General features: G+C 39.4%; 1 protein-coding gene across 3 annotated transcripts in view; it reads left to right on the forward strand.

Annotated features, from left to right (window-relative positions):
- cntn4 (contactin 4) overlaps positions 1 to 23836 on the forward strand; it is a 204359-nt gene that overhangs the window by 97952 nt on the left and 82571 nt on the right. For all 3 annotated transcript variants that reach the window (XM_082532729.1, XM_082532731.1, XM_082532730.1), the window contains exons 6-8: positions 12639 to 12842; positions 16718 to 16820; positions 18973 to 19157. In XM_082532729.1, the coding sequence (XP_082388855.1) occupies positions 12639 to 12842; positions 16718 to 16820; positions 18973 to 19157 (492 nt within the window). The remainder of the gene's footprint in view (positions 1 to 12638; positions 12843 to 16717; positions 16821 to 18972; positions 19158 to 23836) is intronic.

Consider the following 23836-nt stretch of genomic DNA (forward strand, 5'->3'; position numbering starts at 1 on the left):
TGTTTGGAGTGCACGCACGCCTGTGTGTGCGGTATAAAAGCATTAAAAAGAGGGTAATTCACGGCCTCACACAAATATACGTTCATGTCATTCCATGTATAAAGACCATTTCCTTTTTCCTTTTCTTTGTGGGTTTTTTTTAATGGCGTGTAAGCGACTGCGTCCCCTCTGCCAGGCTGCAGTCACATGGCATGTCCTTGGGCTCCACTGTGCTGCCACATAAACACAAATCCCTCAGTGCCTGTGGGGATTTCATCCCAGAAGAAATGCGCTGTCACCTGCTGTGCAAGGGGAAAATAACAATTGTCGAAAACATGACAGCTCCGTCCACACACCTAGCTTGCCTAGCAGAGCATTGGACAGCAGTTGTAAGTTGAATTCAGAGCACCAGAAGCAGTTGTAACTGCTTCTGGTGCTGCATAGAATTCAGCTCACTTAGTGGGATTGTGCACAGATCTGTGCACACTCAGTTAAGTCATACCCTAGAAAATCCTCTCATGTGTTGAAAGAGTTCAAGTTATAGAAGACCTGGTTACCATCTTTAGTTCAAAGATAAGACTAATTCATTATTTTCTTGAATGCATTTCAAAGTGTGATTATCAACTTTTACCAAACCATACATTAATAAAGATTTTTGATTCACAGTGATATAAATCAGAGAAACTTACCCGACGATTCACATTCGAGAAATGAAAAAATATTTTCTCAGTGGTTCACTGGCATGACAAATAGTACAGAAACGGCCCTTTAGTAACAGCATCAAAGTGGAAACAAAACTACAATACAGACTTCAGCTCTGTAAAGTTTGCCTGCTGACCGATGTGGGGGAGTCGTACTGCATTTGCGAAGCATTTTGTGACTCCAGAGGGAGCCTCGCAAAGCCTGAAATAATGCCTCAAATGATGCTGGCCAACCCAGAAGAAGAAGACAAGACTGAAAATGAAAGAACAGCGAGAGCAAACCAGACCTCCGCAGCCCACACTTTGAGGCTTGCTGCTTTGGCAACTTTCAGTATAACAAACCTGCATCTTAAACTGACCTGTCAGGGGTTGAGTTGTATTGCAGGAAATGTAGGCATTATATCTTTGCATAAAAGAAGAATGAATGGAACAAGTATATTTGTTGCATCAATTCTGATTTTTTTGAGACTTTACATCGTGACACAATGCTAAAAGAATGCAAAGCTGCGTCAGTGGTGGACACTCAGGGGGAGGTTTGCTGTGGCTCTTGGGCAAATATTTTTTACACATTATTTTCCTCACGGTAAAGGGCCGGCTTCATCTGTGGCAACAGAGAGTGTCTCACGAGTGCAGGACTACTGGGGATTTATTGTGTCCCGTACGTCCCGCTGTGATCTCTTTTTACCTGTTGAAAGAATGATGCAAGCTGACGCCTGTGCTAACGCAGCATCGGGTAGATGTTGCGTGGATATTGCAATCTTGTTCATCTCCTTCAGGGAACAGAGATTATAGTCAAAACAGATTTCTCAGAGGCACACGTCTCCTTTTGTTTTCGTGCATTTCAAAGTCAGTTACAGGTGGGGCTGGGTATCAAAGGTTAAACTGCTGGTGATGTTGTTCTTAGACTCATCGATGATCTTTGCTCCAGCTTGCCGCTGCTGCACTTTGCGCGGTTTACATGTTCAAGGTGATGTAATTAGAAAAGACATTCAGTTTAGACTGTATCACACTGTGTAGATTTTAATTATATTCATGCAAGATTTCAATGTTTCCTCACATCATTGTGTTTGCTTAATTTATTCCTGTTCTTATATTCATGTTACATCACAAACAGGGCACTGCAGGGATCGTGAAGTGTCTCACAATTTACGAGCAATGTGACATTTCACAGATTAGAGAGAAATATTAATGCCAGGATGACAAACTCCACTGTGAGTGTCTGAGAATAGAAAGTAAAGCAGGTAGGTCACATGTTATGATGCCCAATAAAAATTACATGGAAAAAAGACAGGGGTCACATGTTTTCTGCACATGTGCACATGCTGTTTAATCACTACACTTGTAATCGTCCTTTATTTAGTCAACAGTAGGTGAGAAAAGCAAAACAGAGGGAAAAGGAAATGCATATCCAACACATTAGAGCAACACATACATAGAATCCATCTAATTATCAGTTTGTGTCATGCAATGTATACACAGCCGGCGTTGATGGGAATTTGACCCCTATGTAAAATCCTTCCAAACACTGTGCTACTTGTGCACATCAGAAAGAGCATTTCTCGTTCTTTGTTGGCATTTTCAGATGTTTTAGGAAATTTGGACAAATGACTACAACCGTTTACAATTTGCAAGTTATCACATGCAGAGTAGTCTGCCTTGTTGCAAAACAGCAAGCAGGCAAAAGTCCACAGCTGTAAGTCCTGAGTTTGAGTATTGTAAAACATATTTATAGATCTTGAGCACAGCAGCGTTGCAGCAATTTGCGAGCATGGAGGAACCTGCTCAAATAAACATTTTACGGGTGCGGCAACCCCCCCGTGGAAGAGGAAGGGGAGTGAGAATGTATGGCAGTGAAGCAAAGAGAAGAGAAGAAAGAAACGAAACATGAACATGGAGGATGTGGCGTGCACGCCTGTTCTTCTGTTCTCAGCTTGTAAGAGAGAGCATCAGGTGTGAAGCTAATGAGAGTCTGTGGCAGCAGAATGTCCAGTGATTCCCTGCAACACTTGGTTGCCGTAGTACACATACAGTACTGTGCAGACAGCAGGGCTAAGGTCCAGGTGTAAATGATCAAGCCACCTCTTGTTTCTTTATATTTTGCGAGGATCATGGGATATGGGTGGAGTGAGGAAACCTGAACATGATAGAAGACAAAAACATTCAAATTAGTTTGAAAGTGCATATTTGGTATAGAAGGAAATTCATTTACTTAGTAAACACAAGATGAGCGGAAATTTGGGGCCACACTGTGTTTGTTTACAATTAAGAGGTAAGCTACAGGTATTACAGGTATTATCCCTCCTGCCATCCTTTAAAAAAACTCACACCCATCACCCTAGGGACCATTCTCAGCCACGCCATAAAAAGACCATATATCCATATTTTATTCCACTTTAAATTAGCCAACCTTGTAAAACTACTTCTCCCTGAAATATTCATGTAAAGTTTTAATTATATTTTCGTTGTTTTAACCCTTCAAATCCCAGTGTTATTACATGAGCGCCCTGTGTTATAAGCCCCAAAAACCAAAAAACGAAACTAAATATTTCCACAAAAAACCAGTTGAAGTAATATGTGATTGTCATTATAAGTAGACCTTTAGATGGACCAAAGATTGGCACCAACATACATTTTGACCTGCCATTATTTTTTTTGCATTTTTTTTGCAATTTAAAAATTAAAACTTCAAGGCCCTGAGTCTTCATTGACATCCAAGAAAAGAAGAAAAAATTAAATCATATGATGATAATTTGGGGTTGAAAAATAGCGTTTATAATGGAAGTCAATGGGCAGAAAATGGTCCCCAGGGTGATGGGTGTGGGGATTTCTGCTGCTCAGCCATTTTAGGCTGATTTAAGGAATTCACACTGGAATATTAACATTGACAGGTAAAAACTATCCTGTGGCAAGTTTGGTTATATTCCACTGAACACAGTGGAAATGGCAGCCATTTAACACATAGCAGTGGCACAAAAAGGTCCCAAGAAGGCAGGAAGGTTAATCTTCAACACAGCCTGAGCTCTCTTAGACAAGCTTTGATGTGTGTGTTTTTTTAAGGATCCTTCTTCAAGGACACTCAAAGCTCTTCCTTGGATGTTGGGTGCTTTTTGTTGCGTTCTCTCTCAAGATGATCCCACACAATAATGCTTCAATAATGTTGAGGTCTGGGCTCTCGGGATGCCGATCAATGACTGAAAGTGTTCTGTTGAGTGTTTTCCTATCCAGGTATGCTTTTAGTGCATTAGCAGGCTGTTTGGGATCATTGTCACGCTTTAAAATGAAGCCGTCGCTAAATAGACACTTTCCAGATGGTACGGCATGATGGGTCAAAATCTGTTTACAGTTTTTCTGTGTTCGTAACTAAAGATCACTTTAAAGAATAACCAGAAATTCTGGCTTCTTGGAATCAAAATATAAAGAAATGAGTGCAGAGCTGTAGGATTTCAGTTTCCACAGTTTCTGTCTGTGTAATGTGACCATTGGTTCAAAGTTCAGCTGGTTGTCTTGACTGCTCTGCCAACATGTGATTTGCATTTACCAGCAGTCAAACCTGTGTACCTAACAAAGTGGCCAGTGAGTGAACATTCAAGATACTTTATGTAACCGGAGCATGTTATAGCAGCCGGCCGTCAGCTACAAAGTGATGCAACAACAAGCAAATCTCATTATATGTTAAATGAATAGATGCACATTGAATAAACTATTAAAGGTTTAGTGGATCTTAACTTGAGTCATAGTATTTTTTTCCAACTAAATGAAAAATAATTAAATTTAGGTTGAGGAAAATGTGATGACTGTAGGACTCGTGATATATGAACTATGAGTGTCTTGAATCTGTAATACGAGAAGACCTGGCTTCCAAAACCACATCAAACAACAAGGACCTGAGCAGGAGCCGCGATTGTTTTCCGCTGCGTGTCTTCCAACGTGACCACTGTCATCAAACATGCTACCTGCACTTACAATCAGCCATAGGAAGACAGGGAAATGGGGGCTGAGTGCAGAATCAGGCACGACACACCCCGCCAGACCAGACTGCAGCACAAAGGCAGAGTGAGGTGCTGCCTCCACACTGCATCCACACGTTTGCTCCCCAGCTGACAGGCCAGTGTCAGAGCATGGCAGGAATCTATGGTAATTGCTTTCTGCAGAGTTCAAGGAAGGAGAATGGATTAACACAACCTGGTTACAGCGCCGGCTTCTTTTTAGACCGAGCCGCCGCTGCGATGTTTGTTTCTCCCAAATGTGCAGTCCGGTTCCCCTTCGGTCTGTCAGTGTGGATCAGAGGAAACAAGAAGGGCTGAGAGGCTGTCTGTCTTTTTCAAACCAGACCGCATTAATGGGCTGCCAGTGTGACCCAACCGCGCTCTTTGTACTGCACGACTACTGTGTTTAGTCGTGGACTTAATGCTGCTGACCTCTATTTTCTAATGGGGGGAGACCTTTAAGGGGCACTCAAGACTGAAATCACTTGTGTCTATTCCAAGAGTAGTTGTGTCTGTGTGTGTGTGTGTGTCTTTTGTCCTGTTTTTCCTCCCACCTGAGGCTTCGAGAGCGCTGAGCATGTGCATCCTGTCCGGTCCTGTAAAGGAAACAGTGGATCAGAGGATTCTCGGAGCCTGGAGCAGATATGGGAGTACTGCACTCAGTTACACAACGTGGGATGACAGTAGTCTAACAGTGGAAGGCGTCTCTCGAGTTTCTTTTATTTTTGCTTGTCTGTGTGCTGAAGATGCTCTCCTAAATCACCGAGCGCGTAGATTCTAACAGGAATAAATTGTACGTTTGTTTTCGGGGGCTTTCCTCGTGTGGGTTGTGCAGCCGTGTTGTTTTGCTGCATGCGCCCTCCTCTCATCAGCTCATGAAGTACTTTAGAAAAAAATTAGATCATGTTGTACTAGCTCAGTGTGTGTTTTTTGTTTTTTTTTACCCAGTTTGACACATACCCAGCAACCCCTCCTACTCAGTATGTAATACCGTGTGCGTGACGCTTGTAATCAGAGAATTATTCATCCTGGAAAAGGACAACTGTGTGCTGTTTTGTTGTAAATTTTTGCCTTCTTTTTTTTGCAGTATGCTCACATCCCACAGCTTTGTAATTGGGCAATTAAAAATGCATCTTGTTGTCACAGCGTGCCCTTACATCTATTATTGATATGAAGTGATGAGGCTACTGGTGCTGATCATACATTATGATGCCAAACCATACTGATGTAACAGTAAAACTCCTCAAGTCTTTCTTTATTGACAGATGGGTGCTTTGTTTTCTGGCAAAAAAAAAGAGAGCGAGATCTTTGGTCGTTCGTGCTTGTTGTAAATATTGTCGTCTGTGTTCAAATTAATATGAATTGCTTTTAGCGGATAAGCACACAACACTCCCGCCTCCACCCCCACCCCCAGGGACAGTGTCAGTGCAGGCTTGGGGCAACAGCAGGAGGATGAGAAGCAGGCCGGGGCCTGTGTTGTGGAGAAATTAATCACATTACACGAAACCAAAAACATGGCTACCTTTTTTTTTAGTGACTGGCTGACGTCACTGAATTTAACAGCCGTTGCATTTATTTATTTTTATACATTTATTTATAAATTTATTTATAAATTTATTTACTCCTCTGCAAATTTGTTCAGTTTTCATTTGCTGCATGTCCTTTTTCTACCTCAAATCAGCTGTTAGCACAAGTGCACATGCCTTTCATATCACTGGAGTTTCACTGGACAAAGCCTTAATAGAAAATTGAATGCATTTCTAATGACTTGGTTTGAAGCATAGCTGTGAGTGGCAGAATTCATTATGCATACGTCTTTTGATGGCTGTGTTTTTTTCACTGTATATGGAAACTAAAGGGCTGCTGCAATAAAGACCCAGACGCAGACTCGTTGAATAAGAAGCACTTGAACTCAATCTCTGGGCAGTATTTACTTTTAAAGGAGTAGTATTGCATTTTCTATATTTTATTTTTTTTATCATAAGTTTATTTTGTTTGCCTAAAAGGATATTATACCTTTCTGGGAACATTGTATATGTATCCAAATTATTATGTATTCAAATGCTATAGCCTTTTATATACATAACAATTTTACAATTACTGTAATGTGCATATAGTCAATAAATATTATTAATAATACAATTAATAAGGTGTTATTTAGAATTCTCAAATACTTACAAACAATGGCAGTGACAATCACAGGTTTAAATGGCTCTAGATAGTATTACTGTCACTTTGACCTTCAAATCAAGCTCGTGACCTTGAAGCACAGGTCAAAGGTCAAATGTAACATGATATTTTAAATCCTTATACCATACTTTCTGCATGTTGTATATGACAATGCACACTATATAGGAATCATAGTTTCTAAGTTACAAGGCTTAGAAACCTGACAAATTTTAGTGAAATTTTGTTTGATTACTAACACGACCCCACGCTACATCCCTACACAGTTTTAACAGAATTCATAAACTAGTTTTTGAGCTATCATGTTTCAATGACATGCTCGCGCATACACGCTACCAAAACCTAACCTTGGTAGATATAATTAAAACAACTGGGAAAAAAAACTTTACTCAGGCAAGTAGAAAATTCAAAAACCCAAACCAAACCAGAAGACACGTGAGGGAAGACAGCAGTACAGTGTGACAAACAAATGCAAACATAATGATTAGGAAGATGGCAAATGTGTGTTACATTGTAACCTTGGTTCTCTGATTGAGAGACTATCTCACCACTACATACATATGGAATACATAATGTAGTGGAGAGCTACAATAGAACACCAACTATGAGACACAAGATGACAAGACAGAGGAACAAGAGAAAAGAAACAGGAGCTACCAAAATAAGACAGGACGTAACAAAATGAGGGAACATGGAGGTGTAGGCTTAACAACACAGTGAACAGAGGAGAGCAGGAAAACTGAAACTCGTGAAATTAAGTCTAAGTTTTATTACAAGTTACAAAAGGAGACGCAAAAATGAAGTTGAGAATAAAACATGGAAAACAAAACAGGAGGAAGAAGCTAAGATTTCAAGGTAGCTGCGTATCTTAGAGGGCAAATATGTGTATGTTTCCAAGCAGTGAAAGTACATCTTTGCATAGTTGTTGTACTGCAGATGCTTTGTGTTTCACTCGATACAGAACGACATTATGTAAACTATTAACCATATGCTTTTTAAAGGTTTTTCTTCTTTTTGTTTATTTAGGCCAAATGAAAAAAGTGCTGTCATCATCAAAGTTTTTACCCAGTCAAATGAGTTTATATGACACATGAAGTCATTTCATGTTACAGAAACAGTTGCTGTTGATTTAATGCAAATTAAATTAAATTAAATCTGCAGTATCATTTCTCAAAATAAAGATGCTGAAAAAAGGATTGTAGTGTTCCAAGTGTCATGGACTCCTGGACTATGATTTGTGACAGAAAGATTCTCCTTCAAGATGTTAAGTTAGTGGCGCTGGCTGTTATGTGTGCAATGTGTTTTTATAGCTGAGCAGTAAGTTTAGCTAGCAGCCGGCCACCATGACTGAGGCTGCTGTGGCACGAGAGACATCTGGCCAGTGTTCCTGTTCAGTTACTCTGTCAGTGCTAAATGAAGCAGTGATCCTGAAGCTATATGGTGCTTGACACACAGTTCCTACTAAGAACTGAGCTTGGCTGCTTAATTACACTCAACATCTTTTGACTGACACAGGACCACAGTGACTCCCTAAAATCCCTCAAGTTAATTTATATGGCACCAAATCACAATAACAGTTGCATCAAGGCATCCTGCAGTACATGGGAAAGATAAAGACCTACAGTAATACAGAGAAATCCCCAACAATTCGCGCACCCCCTATGAGCACGTGCTTGGCGATAGTAGGAAGGAAAAACACCTTTTAACAGGAAGAAACCTCCAGCAGAATCAGTCAGTGTAGATGACACAGCTACTACTTTATTAAATCTCTTAATCACAATTGAATAGAAAATGCACTTTTAGTATTGTTGATATATTTATGCTGCATTCTGGTGCAGAATTTTTAGAGCATATGCATTTTATGTGCTTATCTTTATGAAACCACCTTCTCTGAAGCATATCTGCTGATATACTCACACAGCGCAGTCTAACTGTCCATCCATAATGCCACAACTTGATGAAGTAGTTTTCTTTCAGCTCATCATAAAGAATGATAGACCTGCTGGGTGATTACTGCCCACCGTCTTTGTCTTCGTGCTCCGTCTTTCCATAATAGCAAATCTGTGCAAAGAGACGGGCATGTTTGACGTCCTCGTCTTCTTCGCTCTTTGAATATTCAGTGAGGCCTGTCCTTTGAAGCTGCTCCTGGATCTCTTTGTGTGAGCGAAGCAGCTTTATTCATGGTGACTCATGCAAAGTGATCTTTAACCCAGAGGGGAACCACAAAAAACTCTTTTGGGACTTCTGCAATCCCCTCTCCGTGGATCATGTTTTGGAAGTTAAATTTAGTTTCTTTTTTCTTTGACATACCAAACTGAGCTCTTGTAGAAATAATTCTTTTCAACATTAAACTTTCTTAATGATTCAGCTTTGAAATAGTGTTTTCAACATCACTTTTCAAATTGAAATCTAAAACAAGTCAGTTCTTGTGTAAAAGCTGCAGTCTGAATATTTTTAGCATGGCAGTAATAGCAATTCTGCAGAGCAGCTGGATTTCTTCAACAATTTGTCTTGAAGATGTCCTGTTTTTATATCAGTGTTGTGTAACCCATAAAATCAATGCCCTGGATGATTGTGTGAGGACCGTTCGGCCAGCTGTGTGAGACATCTCATTATGTCTGTGCTCTCTGCGGTATTTTCCGGCTCATGTTGTGCCATGTAGTCATATGGGTTTTAAACATAGAGCGAGAGCAGGTGCAGCCATAGTCCAAAAGCACTGGAGAGGAAACAAACACAAACAACATGCCTTATCCTGCCTTGAAGTGTCCCTCGTCCCCACGGATCTCCGCTGTGTCATCGGTCTGTGCTCGGCTCTGCGTGCACACAGTGGCCAGAGCCCAAGCCTCAAATGGCACTGATCGGTACAGTACCTGCTCCTTACAGCCAGCAGGAGTATGCAGACCTGCTGTGATAAATTGCCAAGCAGCTAGAGGAGGTGAAGGGAAGGGTTCCTCTAAGGGTGTTTTGCTTAATTGCCAGTCCGTTAACAAGTGGTGGAGTTTGATTAAGCGCAGCAGGAGAATAGTTCATGGCTGTCAGTAATGCTGACTGCAGAACGCCACAATAGCAGATTATGTCACAACATTCAGATTTGATGAGCTGACATCAATAAAGTGACTAAAGTTGTAAAGTGATCACCTCACCCACTGATACTGCTGTTATTGTGTATATATTTATTTATATTTAGATTTCTTCATACATTCTTATATAGTTCTATATTGTGTATTGTGTATTTTGTTGTACAGTTATTTTATTTTCAACTTTAATTTATATGTTTATCTTATTCTTCCCAGTTAAATTTACCCTTCATTCTAATTTGTGTTGTACAGTTATTTCATTTTTAACCTTAATTTATATTTTATTCCTTCCTAGTTAAATTTACCCTTTTTAATTTTTCATATTTATTTCCTATCTTATTCATAGCCTTTTCCTTTTTTTGTTTTCTTTAGGTCACGAGCAGTTGTCCAAGCATTTCACTACATATCGTACTGTGTATGACTGTGTACGTGACAAATAAAATTTGAATTTGAATTTGAATTTGAAATTTTAGATTCTATATTCATTCAAATCGCTGCTGAAAGATAAATAGAGGCTTTGGGAAACGCTGTTTGTGACAAACTGCTCGCGTATGGGGTACGTTTACTGCTCGGGCTCATCTTAGATGCCATAGCAACACTCCGTGTTCATTTCTAATTGCGTGTCTGGTTTCTCTGTGAAACCAGCAGTAGAGATGATGTCAGTGGATGAATTACGGTCCCAGTAGGAGTGACCACAGTGTATATGCTGGGTTTTGTTCCTAAAATACTTGTTGTTTACATGTTTTCTGCTGAGCATTTGTCTCAATTTAAGCACCGTTTCGCACTAAATTAGATTATTGACCAGGTTGCTGGAGTCTCACAATTACTTAATTTAATCTACTGTGACATCCAGCCATTAATTATTTTTAGGAGTAATTATTATCATTTTTAATAACTCCTCAACACTTGTCTAGACCATTGCTTTTTCTAATATTTCTCTTTCTTTAAAACTTCCCATAATGTCAAATCAGAGGCCTAATGAAGCAGATAAGTGCCTGAAGTAAAGTCCTTTGTCTTGATCTGGCTTTTTAACGGTAAGATAAGTCTCATTACAGTGAGCTTCAGTTTCACCCCTTTCTCAGCGGCTGCTCAAAAGGTTGTGTAGAAACAAGCAGCTTTGATGTCTGTGAATTTAAGGCTGGCTCATATGAATGGACTCAAAGCTAACTACTCAAAGTAATCCTTGGTATTGTTATAAGCAATTATTTGCTGGCAAACTCTTGGATCTCATGACCTGGAAATGTGTGCCTCACTTATCTTCAAAACCTCCAGCATGGCGTTGCAGGGAGCAGCTGACACCTACATGCTTATTTAAAACCTTTTGCATCATAGTTGTGTTTGTAACACAGTGTCTGTGCTGACAAAGTCTTTGTTTGCTTGGAACAAAGAGAAGTGAAATGTTGCTGACTGAATCAATATGGTTTGAGTTGGGGTTTAAGATGATTGCAGTGTTTTGATTCTTGGTTAGCTTTGTGATTTTGTGACCCGGGTGTAAGCTCTTACCATGAGGTACTGCTGCACTTGACTGGCTCCCACATGTATGCAGTGTGTGTGTGTGTGTGCGCACGCGTGTGTGTGTATGTGTGTGTGCGTGTACATGTGTCTGTGTGTGTGTGTACCTGTTTAGGCATCCTTGTGAGGACCAGAAATTGGCATTCTACTGTACTTGTGGGGACGCACATCACGAGTTTGAAGGAATTTTTGAGGCTCAAAATGTGGTTTTAATGTCAGGGTTATAATGGTTAGGGTAAGCAGCTAGAGAAAACGTTATGCCAATTAGATGTCCTCACTAAGATAGCAAAATGAGAATGTGTGTGTATATATAAATAGATAGAGAAGCGTGTTGCTTTAAGGGTTTTTTGAAGGAGACAAAAGCCTATAATCGATTCATTTTGATCTTGAAATGTGTTTAGCAGTTAGCACTGCTGCTAACACTAAATGTGATTAAAGTAGTAGTTTAACTATTTTTAGCTTGCACTTCCTTTACTAAAGGAAAACTTGATCATCACAGTATAACACAAACTGGTCAAAATGGTTTCTCACCGTTCAATCACAGGCATTTGTCATTTATGGATACACTTCCTGGAAGTGATAATAACTGGAATTCCTAAACTTATGTTTAGAGAAATTGTTGAATGCTAAATGCAAAGTTTCCTGGCTTTCAGAGTATTTCTTCTTGGTACAATCCTTCCAGTTGGACTGAAGTTTCTTGAAGGCAGTTGCCTGGTTTATCTGGACTAAAGAGTTTTTTTTTTTACCTTTTTTTGTTTGTTTGGGTTTTTATTTTGTTTTTTGTTTTTTATCATTTCTTTTCATTTTCTGCTTATTATTGTCCCTATCTACTTTTTTGCCATCTTTGTTGGAAACTCCTTTGTGAATTCTAGTAGGGTGCCTAGGGAGCAGTAATTATTCATGACAACACAAACCCCATCTCCCAAATCCCTATTTGCATATTCAGACCTAATCAACATGAAAAATGGTCATTAAAGTGAATCCGGATAATTACATTTGTTTTCAACCTCTCACGGATCCTGTTATCAATTTTCACCTTAGCATGATACAACTTAGTCACCGTTTTCACTCCCCAGAGGTGGTCTCAAGCTTATTTCACACCGCAGCCACATCACCCATAAAAATCTCAGTTCCCTTTACCCTTTTCATGAGCCCTTCCTGCATTTAAATATATTTTTTTATATCCTTATCCACAGATCTGGTATTTTCCTGGATCTTCAATGAGTACCCGACATTTGTGAAGCAGGATACGCGTCGCTTCATCTCCCAGGAGACAGGGAATCTGTACATTGCTAAAGTGGAGCCCTCAGATGTTGGCAACTACACTTGTGTGGTGACCAACACCGTCACCAAGACCCGTGTCCAGGGCCCGCCCACTCCACTTGTGCTCCGCAGTGATGGTGAGCTCACACTTATGCCAGTTAACAGCATATAAGAACACTGGTTAGTGCGACAAAAAGGTTTTACTGTTTTGTGATAGAATTTATAGACTGTTGGGGTACACTCAAAAATGATTCTTCACCCTCAAACATCAGAACAGTCATTTGAGTAAAATGTAACTAAAATATATATAAAATTAAAGGTTTATTTATGCATGGAATGTTTTGGAAAAATTACATATAATTAAATTAGTTAAAGGCAATATTGGGCAGTATGTAGTCACTGATTTACTTCATTTCCTAAAGTATGTGCTGTGTGCTTCATCATTCTGCTGGGTCTCAGTCTATTACTCAACCTTTGGAGCAAAGCAGGGTTTATTTCAATGCTGACAAATTATTGCAGTTTAACACTACATCCCCCAAAACTGTGATTTTGCAGTGTTGCATGCATATGCATACTAAGTGCACATTGTAAATGCAATAGGAAATAATCATGAAACATCTCGTGTTCTACAAAGACAAACCATTAGTGTTTTTCTTGAATGTTTGGTTTGATAACAGATTTCTATTTCTGTGGTCCTTTGTTATAAAAACAAAACAAAACGGCAGTTTCTTTGATACAACAGGAAAGCCAGAATCACTTGGCTGATTTAGTGCAGCGCTCTTTAGAATTTGTACAGGTCATACCCATAGTAGCAAGCCAACATGGCTACTGTTGGTACCTCCCAAAAAACTTTGTTTCAAAGAACACGAATGAAATTCAAAGGTTAATTATCTCCTCCTCTGCTAATTTCAGCCTGTCCTTTTACATGTGGACCTAATGCTTAAGGCTGGCCTTATCAAGCCACTTCAGATGAAAGGTCATTCTCAGCAAGTAATCTAATTGTAGGCTTCTATCCCAGAAGCATGTTCCATATTCTTAAGTAATGCTGAAAAATATGAGAATGTCATAAAGGACATTTAATATAATCTTCCCAATAATGATAGATGATTTGATGTAATAAAAAAAACGACATTTAAGTAGGCAGAATCACTTCTAATCACAACGCACACTTTAAGCTTTTTTTACATGACTTACATGCTATACTAGCTTTAATGTTAATGTTTAACTCAGTTATAATAACCTATGATTAGAAATAAAGGCTTGCTTTGATTTACATTAATGACCACTGGTCATGAATATTAATATGTGTTAATATTAATATTGTTTTAAGTTTATGTTTGAAACTTAGTTTCAGATTGTTTCTAAGGTTGATTTCCAATATTTCGATTTTGTTTTAATCATTTGAAAAAATGCTTAGTTTAAGTGTTCATTTATTTTTAGCATGAGGTGCCAAAAAGAACCAAAATCAAACTCTTGATACAGAACTTCATGAATAAAAACCAAACCTTTATTCAGGCTCTGTATGAAGTCAAAGTATCTTAAACGGTTGCATATTAGGAATAGCAAACAGAGAAAACAGCACAGGTTTAACAGAGAACTTGACAACGACAAAGGAAGACAGCAACTATATATATGACTGTGGCAGAGCGGAGACACCTGGGAAACTAGACACAGCTGAACTAAATTAGATAATAATTAATGAGGAAGTAAAACTGAAATGACCATCAACATTAAACAGGAAGTAACATGAGACAGAGATGAAGCTTCACAAAAAATTACAACGAGACATTTGGGAGGCTAGGCTAAACTAAATGAATGATGCAGCTGGTATGAAATCTACACTGGGGGAAAAAACAGGATAGAATGTAACAACAATGTAACAACAACTAAAAACTAAACACTGAATGAGACGATGAACTGGATATAAAATGAAATAATAAATAGAAGCCAAGACAAAGGAAAACTAAAGCTAAATATGAAACTGACAGTTACAGAAGTAAAGAAACTCTAAACAGCAAACGCTAGAAAACATCATCAAACAGAGAATTTAATAATAACCCTGAATTCAAAGTCTAAAACATAGGGTTCAAAACGACAGGACCATAACTTTTTTATATAACATGAAGTATTTATTGCATTAAGATGTAATATGTTTATAGTAAGTTCACAATGTAGACACAAGGCTTCATGCCGTGCAGACGTCCCAGTCTCCAGGAACAGAAACAGCCTTTCCAAACCGGAACTGACAAGTTCAACCAAACTAACAAAGACTGAAAGCAAAGACACACTCGCTTTATTTTTGTTTCATTGAAGGACATGTATTCCAGTTAGTTTTCATCTTTTTTTAACTAAAATGTTTTCCTCACCTAGTTTGAGTTTTTCAGTTTTTAATTAACTGTTATAACCTTGATGGTTTTAAGTAGAATTTTCTATGAATAAGTCCAGTATATCAGTGTATTGAGTTTGAAAACATTTAAAGGGAATAATGTTTTTATGCATAAACAAACACAAATAAACTCAAAAGATAAACATTTTGAATGATTTAATAAAGACATTTCCCCGAAGATGCAATTTTTACATTCATAAATATAAAATTACTTTTACCTGCAATTTTGCTATTTTATCCAGTGTTTGTGAGTATACACACTAATTTAATAGAAGTCGCAAATAAACACAAAATGTTTTTTTACATATTATCTTATTATCGTCTGTCGGACTAAAAAAAGTTGATGAAACTAAATCTAATATCAAGAAGACGGCTAAGCTAGTTGGTCAGTGGTGAGTCCAGCAGAGATTCCAAAGCACTTTCATTCTCTGCTTCTGCACTTTTTTCATTACAACATTAGTTCAGCACAGCAGCAACACCAACATATCAGGAGTCAGCTCGACCTCATCGTCATGAAGTGGAGCTCAGGTAGGGGATGTGGGTGCGGGTGGGGTGTGGGGGGGGTTCAGGTTGGCACATTAAATATGTGTCCCCTACAAAAGGTTATGGTATGAGACAATTACCCGTCCACTTCCTCCTGTCTGCTTTAATATGGGTGATAGTGCTGTGGTTAAGTTTCAGTGACAGTTGTGATAAGGATCTGAATGAGCTTTCACAGTCACTCAGGGAGCCATCCTGATAACACATGCCTCACCAAATCAACGAGATGAAATTGGCCTGTTTCCTACATCTCTAGAGCTATTTGTGCAACACAGCCCTGAATTGCAGCAAAGGGGGAAAAACCTGTTGTTACATTGGTGGATGACAGTACCTTAGAAACGGCATTTTGTGCACCCGTGCTGAGCGCTGGCAGAGCTGGGAGAAATGACAGCACGCCAAGTAGCAAATTCATTGATGTAATTTACCTCAGTGTCGTTTTAAGGGAAATGAATAAAATTCAGAGGTGCTTTTCTTTCCTATGGATGTAAGACACGAGTCTCAAATACATCTATACCAAAGCTAGAACAGCAGAAAATCCACATTCTGTCTTCTTCTCTGCCTATCCAGAGATTTTTAGCATGCACAGCAGCAATATTATAATCCACCAGAGCTGCTTCACCAACAGGAAGCTTTGTAGACACAGTGGCAGCACCCAGGGGGATTTTATGGGCCCATTTTCTGGTTCATAGCTGTTAGCGCTACAACGAGGTGAAACTCATCTGGATGTAAAAGCTCAAACCGTCTATGAATTCTCAGTCTTTTTGTTGTTGTTGTTTTCTTTTTTGGATTTTGTCAGTTGAACATCAGCGTGTCGCATGTCCACATGGAGAGAATATGTTTTTTGCTTTTTCTTCTCATTACTTTCAACGGGAGGGCATCCTGTGACAATGCTGAGAGCAGTGCTGGTGTCTGCTGCTCAGCATGGAAGTAAAAAAAATAATGCTGCACACAGAAATGTTTTCAGCTTTTGGGTAGCAACAGAAGAAACCACAACGCTGTATTTTTTAACTTCTTTTGCCTGACTTGTTAAACTTGAATAAAAAAAATCTTTCTTTGCACTAACACTCATTTGCATTTCTCTTTCAGGTGTTATGGGTGAATACGAGCCAAAGATTGAAGTTCAGTTTCCAGAGCTTGTTCATGTTGCCAAAGGATCCACTGTAAAACTTGAATGCTTCGCCCTGGGAAAGTAAGCTCACTTTTAGTACAGGCTCAGCATGCTCACGACCATTTAAAAGAAATATGTTGTGAGAAAATGTTACGTTTTCATAACGTGTGCTTTGCCATTTCACTACAATCCTGGTATGTTTCAAGCCTGGCTGCACATCTGACAAATTCGAGAGTGTTGTGGTGTAAGGATCTTCAGCTGAAATATACAGCTTTGTAACACAGTGTACTGAAGCACAAAACACACGGCTAAAGTAAAAAAGTGCTGAACAGTTACACTAAACTCTGTGGTGCTAGGTTATTTTTGCAGCTTCACATCCACAGAGAATGAAATCCCCACATTAAACTTTCATTCAGAATCACCATTAATTGCCATATTTGTTGTTGTTTTTTTGTCTCCAGTTTTGCCTCTTTATCCACCACAGTAGATTTCAGTTCAAACAGTCAAGATGTTGATTAACTTTTTAACTTTAATTCAAATTATTTGCATTCACTGCTTATGAATTACAGCATTTTTTATTCACAGTCCCCCACTTTCAGTTCAGTATTTACACAGTTGACTGATAGTGACTGATGTTGAGGGACGCCATTATTAGGCTGAAAAAAATCAAATCAAATCAAATCAAACCAACCTATCAGACAGGTTTTCAAAATTTTAGAAGTAGCCAAATTAACAAAGTAGAAGCAGTGTTATAGTATTAGCATGTATGGCTGCCAATAGAACTGGGTCTCTAGTTTGGATTGGTGTAACAAACAAAGTAGCTGGATGAATTATGAAGTGTACAAGGCTATACTCTGCTCAGCCAAATAGTGGGCATAGTTTGGGGATGGTCCCTTCCTGTTCCAACACGACTTTGCACCAGTGCACAAAGCAAGGTCCATAAAGAGATGGATTAGTAAACTTGGTGTGGAAGATCTTGACTGGCCTGCTCAGAGTCCTGACCTCAACCCAATAGAACACCTTTGGCATGTATTAGAGTGGAGACTGCAAGCCAGGCCTTCTTGTCCAACATTACCGTCCTACCTCACAAATGTGCTTCTGAATAATGTTCAAATATTCCCATAAACACACTCGTAAACCTCGTGGAAAGCCTTCCCAGAAGGGTTGAAGCGGTTATAGCTGCAGAGGGTGGGTTGATATCGTATTAAACTCTACGGATTAGGAATAGGATGTCACCAAGTTCATATGCATGTGAAGGCAAACGAGCAAGGCTATGAAGACATTTCTGCAAGAAACAGTAGACTAGAGTAGATGCAGTTTCTATATTCAAATTGATATTTTTTGTACCATAGAATATAACAAAGGCATCAAGGTTACATTTTATTTAGTTCATTCACCTAATGCACTTATTTTATCTCAGTGTAGGAGTCTTTGCCATTTATCATCAGCAAAGCTTCCCTGCTCTCGGTTTTATTGTGTGCATCTCCTCACACACATGGAGTGGACCAGAGGAGCTCGTCTGCAATAAAAGTTTCTCAGCAACTGTTAAATCATAAAGCGTGCGAGAAAGGAGAGGGAGAGGACGACGGTGACTCATCATCAAACGTTTTAGTCGTCATCTTTTGCAAACAAACGTAGCTTTGGTGCGGCACCTTCAAACAGCGCAATCAGCGCACTACTGCTGATGCCTGGTGTATTCACAGAACAACACACAATTTAAGTTTGTCAGTATCCAGTATCACATCAATTTACAATCCAAATATCAGATCAGTGTAAACCTAATGCTTCATGTATGCAAGACACCTTTCCACATAACAGATACTAATATATGCAATCTGCTTAGCTAGATGATTTGAACGCCATCATGTTCTTTATGAAAATTATGGTGCAGGACATTTACAGGGTAAGCCATCTGAATTTGATCCATAGTTCGCAGAGTCTCCTCTTGAAGCTTGGATCTTATAGATTTCAATTCAAGGTTTATTCGAGCACAACATCCACCAGTCTTGAAAATTACTGAAAGAGTGAAGTATGACTCAGTGATGGTTTTACTTATAAAAAGAATACTTTTTAAAAATTTTCTTGCAGATAATTGGTATACACGCTTTCTACATTCTGGCAGCTCATACTCTAATTCTGCTTTATCATTTCCAATAAAGGTAAATGCATATAAACATTTTTGTCTCTTGTGTCACCCTACCAGCTTCAAAAACACATTTACCTCTCTTCACAGCCCAGCACCTTCTATAAGCTGGAGGAGAGTCGACAATGTGCCATTCCCTAGGAAAGTGGACATGAGAAAGGCCAGCGGCGTGCTGGAAATCCCATATTTCCAGCAGGAGGATGCCGGCACGTACGAGTGTGTGGCTGAAAACTCCAGGGGAATGAACACAGTGAAAGGAAAGCTCTCTTTCTACGGTAGGTGATCCAGTCGTGCATGAATATTTGACCACCGTGCACCACATCTGTCAGACCTGCTCAGACTGAAAGGCAGCAAAAGCAGACACAACTTTTTCTCGCAAAGCCGGCTGCGGCGATCAGCAGAGGCTCGGCGTGGCATGCGCGAGGAAAGAGGTTTGTTTTAACGGCACATCAAAATGATTAAAGGCCATCAGCCATGATGCCTCTAATATTTTGATCCAGATTAAAGGGTGATGTAGATGAGGCTGAGCCCTTGGATACGACCTTGTTGGTGAGCCTCGTATTGGGTTTCCACCAGATGGCATCGTGATTCACGTCCAACTTGACGGGAGATCAAAGCTGTTAAATGTACTATACATAGACCAGTGGCACATATGTCAGGGCCTTAATCTGCACAGCAGCATCTGGATCAACGGGAGGGGGGGTTAGGAGATTTCAGTCATTGTTGCTGACAGTGTCACAGTTGATGCCACACCCACTGAGTTCAGATAGTAGAAGTAGAGATTACCAAAGACTATTTAATTCCAAAATTAAACACCGACTGTGAGAAACACTATCTGCAAGTAACACACGCATCTCAACATTTTAAAGGTTTTTTGCTGCTTTTTATTTTTGGCAAAATGATAAATGTGGAGATCTTGATTTATTATTTTGGCGCATATTTGTCACTCTTACATGTTTCAGATCACTGAGTAAAAGAACAGATGAGAAACAAAGACTGTTGTTTCAGTCTGGAAAGGTTTCCGAAGCCATTTTTAAGGCTTTGGAACTTCAGTGAACCACAGCGAGAGCCATTATCCACAAATCGAGAAAACCTTCAACAGGATTGGCCGACCAACCAAAATTACCCCAAGAGCTCATTGATTCATCCAGGAGGTGTCAAGGCGAAACCACCGCTGACCCAAAAGAACACAAAGTCTTGCCTCAGATTTGCCAAAAACATCTCGATGATCCTGAAAGGTTTTCGCAAATTACACCTGGTGTAAAACTACCACAGCGTTTCATAGAAAGAACATCATACCAAAAGTCAAATATGGTGGTGGTAGAGTCGTTGGTGCTTCAGGACCTGGAAGACTAGCTGTAATTAATGGAACCATGAATTCTGCTCTCTACCAGAGAATCAATTCATTTCCTGAAGCTCAAAAGCACTTGGGTTATTTAGCAGGACAATGACCTGAAACACACCAGCAAGTTGAATGCAAGTTGAACCTCTGAATGCCTTTAAAAAAAACTAGAGTGGCCTAGTCAAAGTCCAGACTTAAATCTGATTGAGATCTTTTGGGATTAACTTAAACAGTCAATTTCTGCTCAAAAACCTTTCTTCGGTGGCTGAATTAAAGCGGTTTTACAAAGAAGACGGGGCCAAAAGACTTATTGTGAGTCATCACAAAAGTTGCACAGTCAGTTATTGGATTTAGAGGGTAATTAATTTTTCACACAGGACCAGGTAGGTTTGGGCAGCTTTTTTCCCTTAATGAATGAAAACACCATTTAAAAACTTTTATATTTACTCCGGTTATTTTGACTGAAATTAAAGTTTGTTTGCTGATCGGAAACATGTAAGTGTGACAAATATCCCCCCCCCCCCAAAAAAAAAGAAAAGAAAAAAAGTATGGAAAGGGGAAAACTTTTACAGCACATAACCCCGAAGGATTTATATATTTGCAAAGAATATATATCCATCTTTCTGTATGCTTAATCATGCTTTTGTCCTTTTTCCCCTCAAACTTCTCTGAAGTTATCAAAGAGGGACTGAAACTTAGGGAGAGAGGAAAGAAAGAAAGAAAGAAAGAAAGAAAGAAAGAAAGAAAGAAAGAAAGAAAGAAAGAAAGAAAGAAAGAAAGAAAGAATTTAGAGTATTATTTGTGTAGCCACACTGTTAGATAAAAGAATTCTAGTAAAAGTCAATTTATGTTCCTACAGGAAGAATCTGTGTCCAGGTGCCTATGTGTACCTTTTGAGAGGTCAAAAAGGTAAATACATTTTCTGAAAGAGTAAAGGGTACATATTTGCACTGTTTCTCTTAGATTTTATGGTACAGTATCCAAAGACAGTCCGTGTTCTGCCAAATACAAAAAGAAATAAGGTTAAAAATAATTTTACTCTTAGGTTTTAAGGCTATACTGAATATTTAAGTCAGATGAAAAGCATGTAATCCATTCTGACAAGTTTCATTCTGTATCCATCATGTGTATCAGCTGCGTGGTGGTTTTTCTCCTTGTGCGCCGCATTATTCCTGCAGTCTGAAGACGTGTGTTAGAAGTGCATGAATAAGTAAATATAAAAGATCTAAATTTTAAATGAAGGGGGAACCCTGTACCCAATTTCTGACTTTTTTTTAAAGTTCTGGTTTTATACCATTACATAAATTGTTACCAGAGGTTAAACATTGGTCTCTGCAATTCTATGAAAAATAAGTATCCCAGTGCTCCAATAGTTTGTAGCAGCATGACTTTGTCAGGCTCTCACCGTTTAGAGGAATTTTGGTCCACTCTTCTTTACAAAATGACATCAGTTCATTGACCTTTGCAGGTATTTGTTTAAACATAGCTCTCTGAGAGCATTTTCACACCTTTTGTTGGTCTACTTTTCACACAGATGAAAATCCAAGTGAGCAAAAATGCGTCATTACAAGCCACGCGAGAATGTTCAGTCAGCTTACTGGGTAGATGTGTCCTGGGCTGGAGCAACAAAAGCAATTAGGAGAACATGGAGAATTTACATTCATTTCATGGCTAGTTGCTGGCCAAGAGAGACCTCTGGACAGCTATAGTAATTCAATTCAATTCAATTTTATTTATACAGCGCCAAATCACAACGACAGTCGCCTCAAGGCGCTTTATATTGTAAGGTAGACCCTATAATAATACATACAGAGAAAAACCCAACAATCACCCCCTATGAGCAAGCACTTTGGCGACAGTGGGAAGGAAAAAACTCCCTTTGAACAGGAAGAAACCTCTGACAGAACCAGGCTCAGGGAGGGGCGGGGCCATCTGCTGTGACCGGTTGGCGTGAGATATAGTACATTGCCACATCCTAGCATGCAAAGCATACATGGCTATGGGAAGTTTTTTTAGCTCAAACTTGCAATGCACATCTGGTACTTTTTCATTCATTCTGCTTTTTGCTTCTGTCCTTGGGACCATTGCCCTGTTGCATGACCCAGTTTTAACCACACTTGTGTTGAACAGATAGTCTCACTTTTGACTATATCGAGTTTATGGTCAACTCAAAGACTGTAAGATGCCTGAGTGCTGCAGCTGCAAAACAAGCCCAAATCATCACCCCTCCACCACCATCCCTGCTATGCTATCTTTAGCAACATTGGCCAAGAAAAAGAGATTTTCCCCTGGCAACGTTTCCAAACAAGCCATATGTTTTCTAATTGTACTGTCATGAACTTTAACATGCTAACTGAGGCCTGTAGCTCGAAAACGCTCGAGCGTTTTTTCCTGTTTCTCTGAACGTTGCGTGGCCTGGCTTTGTGGTGAATTCCTATGAAAGCATTAGGGGTGTACTTAGTTTTTCGAATGACTTTATCTTCAAATTGTATGTGTAAATTATCTTGGTAACTGTTCGAAACAGCTGCTAATGCAGTTTTGAATAACCAGATCAAACTGTGCTGTTACATTCATGTTTGCAGCAACATTTGAACCAGGATATTTCATTTCCACCAAGGTCTTTGAGACTGTTTACTTGTGCTTTTCACATTCTGTGGCGTTTCCTCCCACCTCGACATCTCTCTGTTTTCTTCCTTCTTATTTTCTCCCCTTCCAGTCCTGCTGTGTCAGCCGTCACAAATAACTCATTTGAGGCATTAAACAATTTGCCGTTATTTATAACAGCCCTGGAAGCACTTAGCCTCGCTCACTCTAACGGGCCAGGAGCACGCTGTGATCCGCCAATGCTTGATTCGTCCCTCTGAGCCACCTTTCCTCTCTCAGTTTTGATGGCTTTTGTCAGTCTCTCCCTCTCTCTCACCCCTGCTGTCTGCAGCCAGGTGATAAAAATCAGTAATCTTATTTTGAACTCCCTTTGAATTAAGCCTTTGAGACATTCGTCAGCAGTGTAAGCCAATGGGGGGAATCGATAAGGGTATCTCTTGTACATCTAAGCAAGCTACAGTGAAAGGCGAGCATGGCTTTTGTGTTAGACAGGAAGGAATGAAGGTGTTACTTTATGGAGGCACATCGGTCACACTTTTAATACCACTCTTGATGTACTAAGAGACAGAAGCACTGCTTTGTTTTTCTCTCTAATACACAGAAAATGTGAAGGAGCTATGTTTGTAATACAACAGCATTTTTACAGGAGGTTTCCATCTCTTCTTTCCTGTCTTCATGTATTTTAATAAATAAACGATTTAGCTTGAGGCCAAAGCAGATTTGCAAAATCAGCTGCACCTTGTGATCATATTGTTTTTTCTCCTTATTAGTCATAATTCTGTACTGGATGAAGTTCCTAACAGCAAATCCAAGCCATAGACAAAAAGGTTTGTTAAATTTCCCCTGTGAAGAAAACGCTTTGAAAAGAAATGGGCTTTTGCTCACTTGCTGATGTCGATATTACTCAGAGGGGAAGTAAATGCAGAACTGTGACAGGTTAGTTTCCCTGTTGTGTTCCCATTTGTGTTTTTGCTGGCTTACCGCTGCATTATCTCGTAGTGATTCCAC

This window comes from Aulonocara stuartgranti (genome assembly GCF_965226115.1).
Source record: "Aulonocara stuartgranti genome assembly, chromosome: 5".
Classification (NCBI taxonomy): Eukaryota; Metazoa; Chordata; class Actinopteri; order Cichliformes; family Cichlidae; genus Aulonocara; species Aulonocara stuartgranti.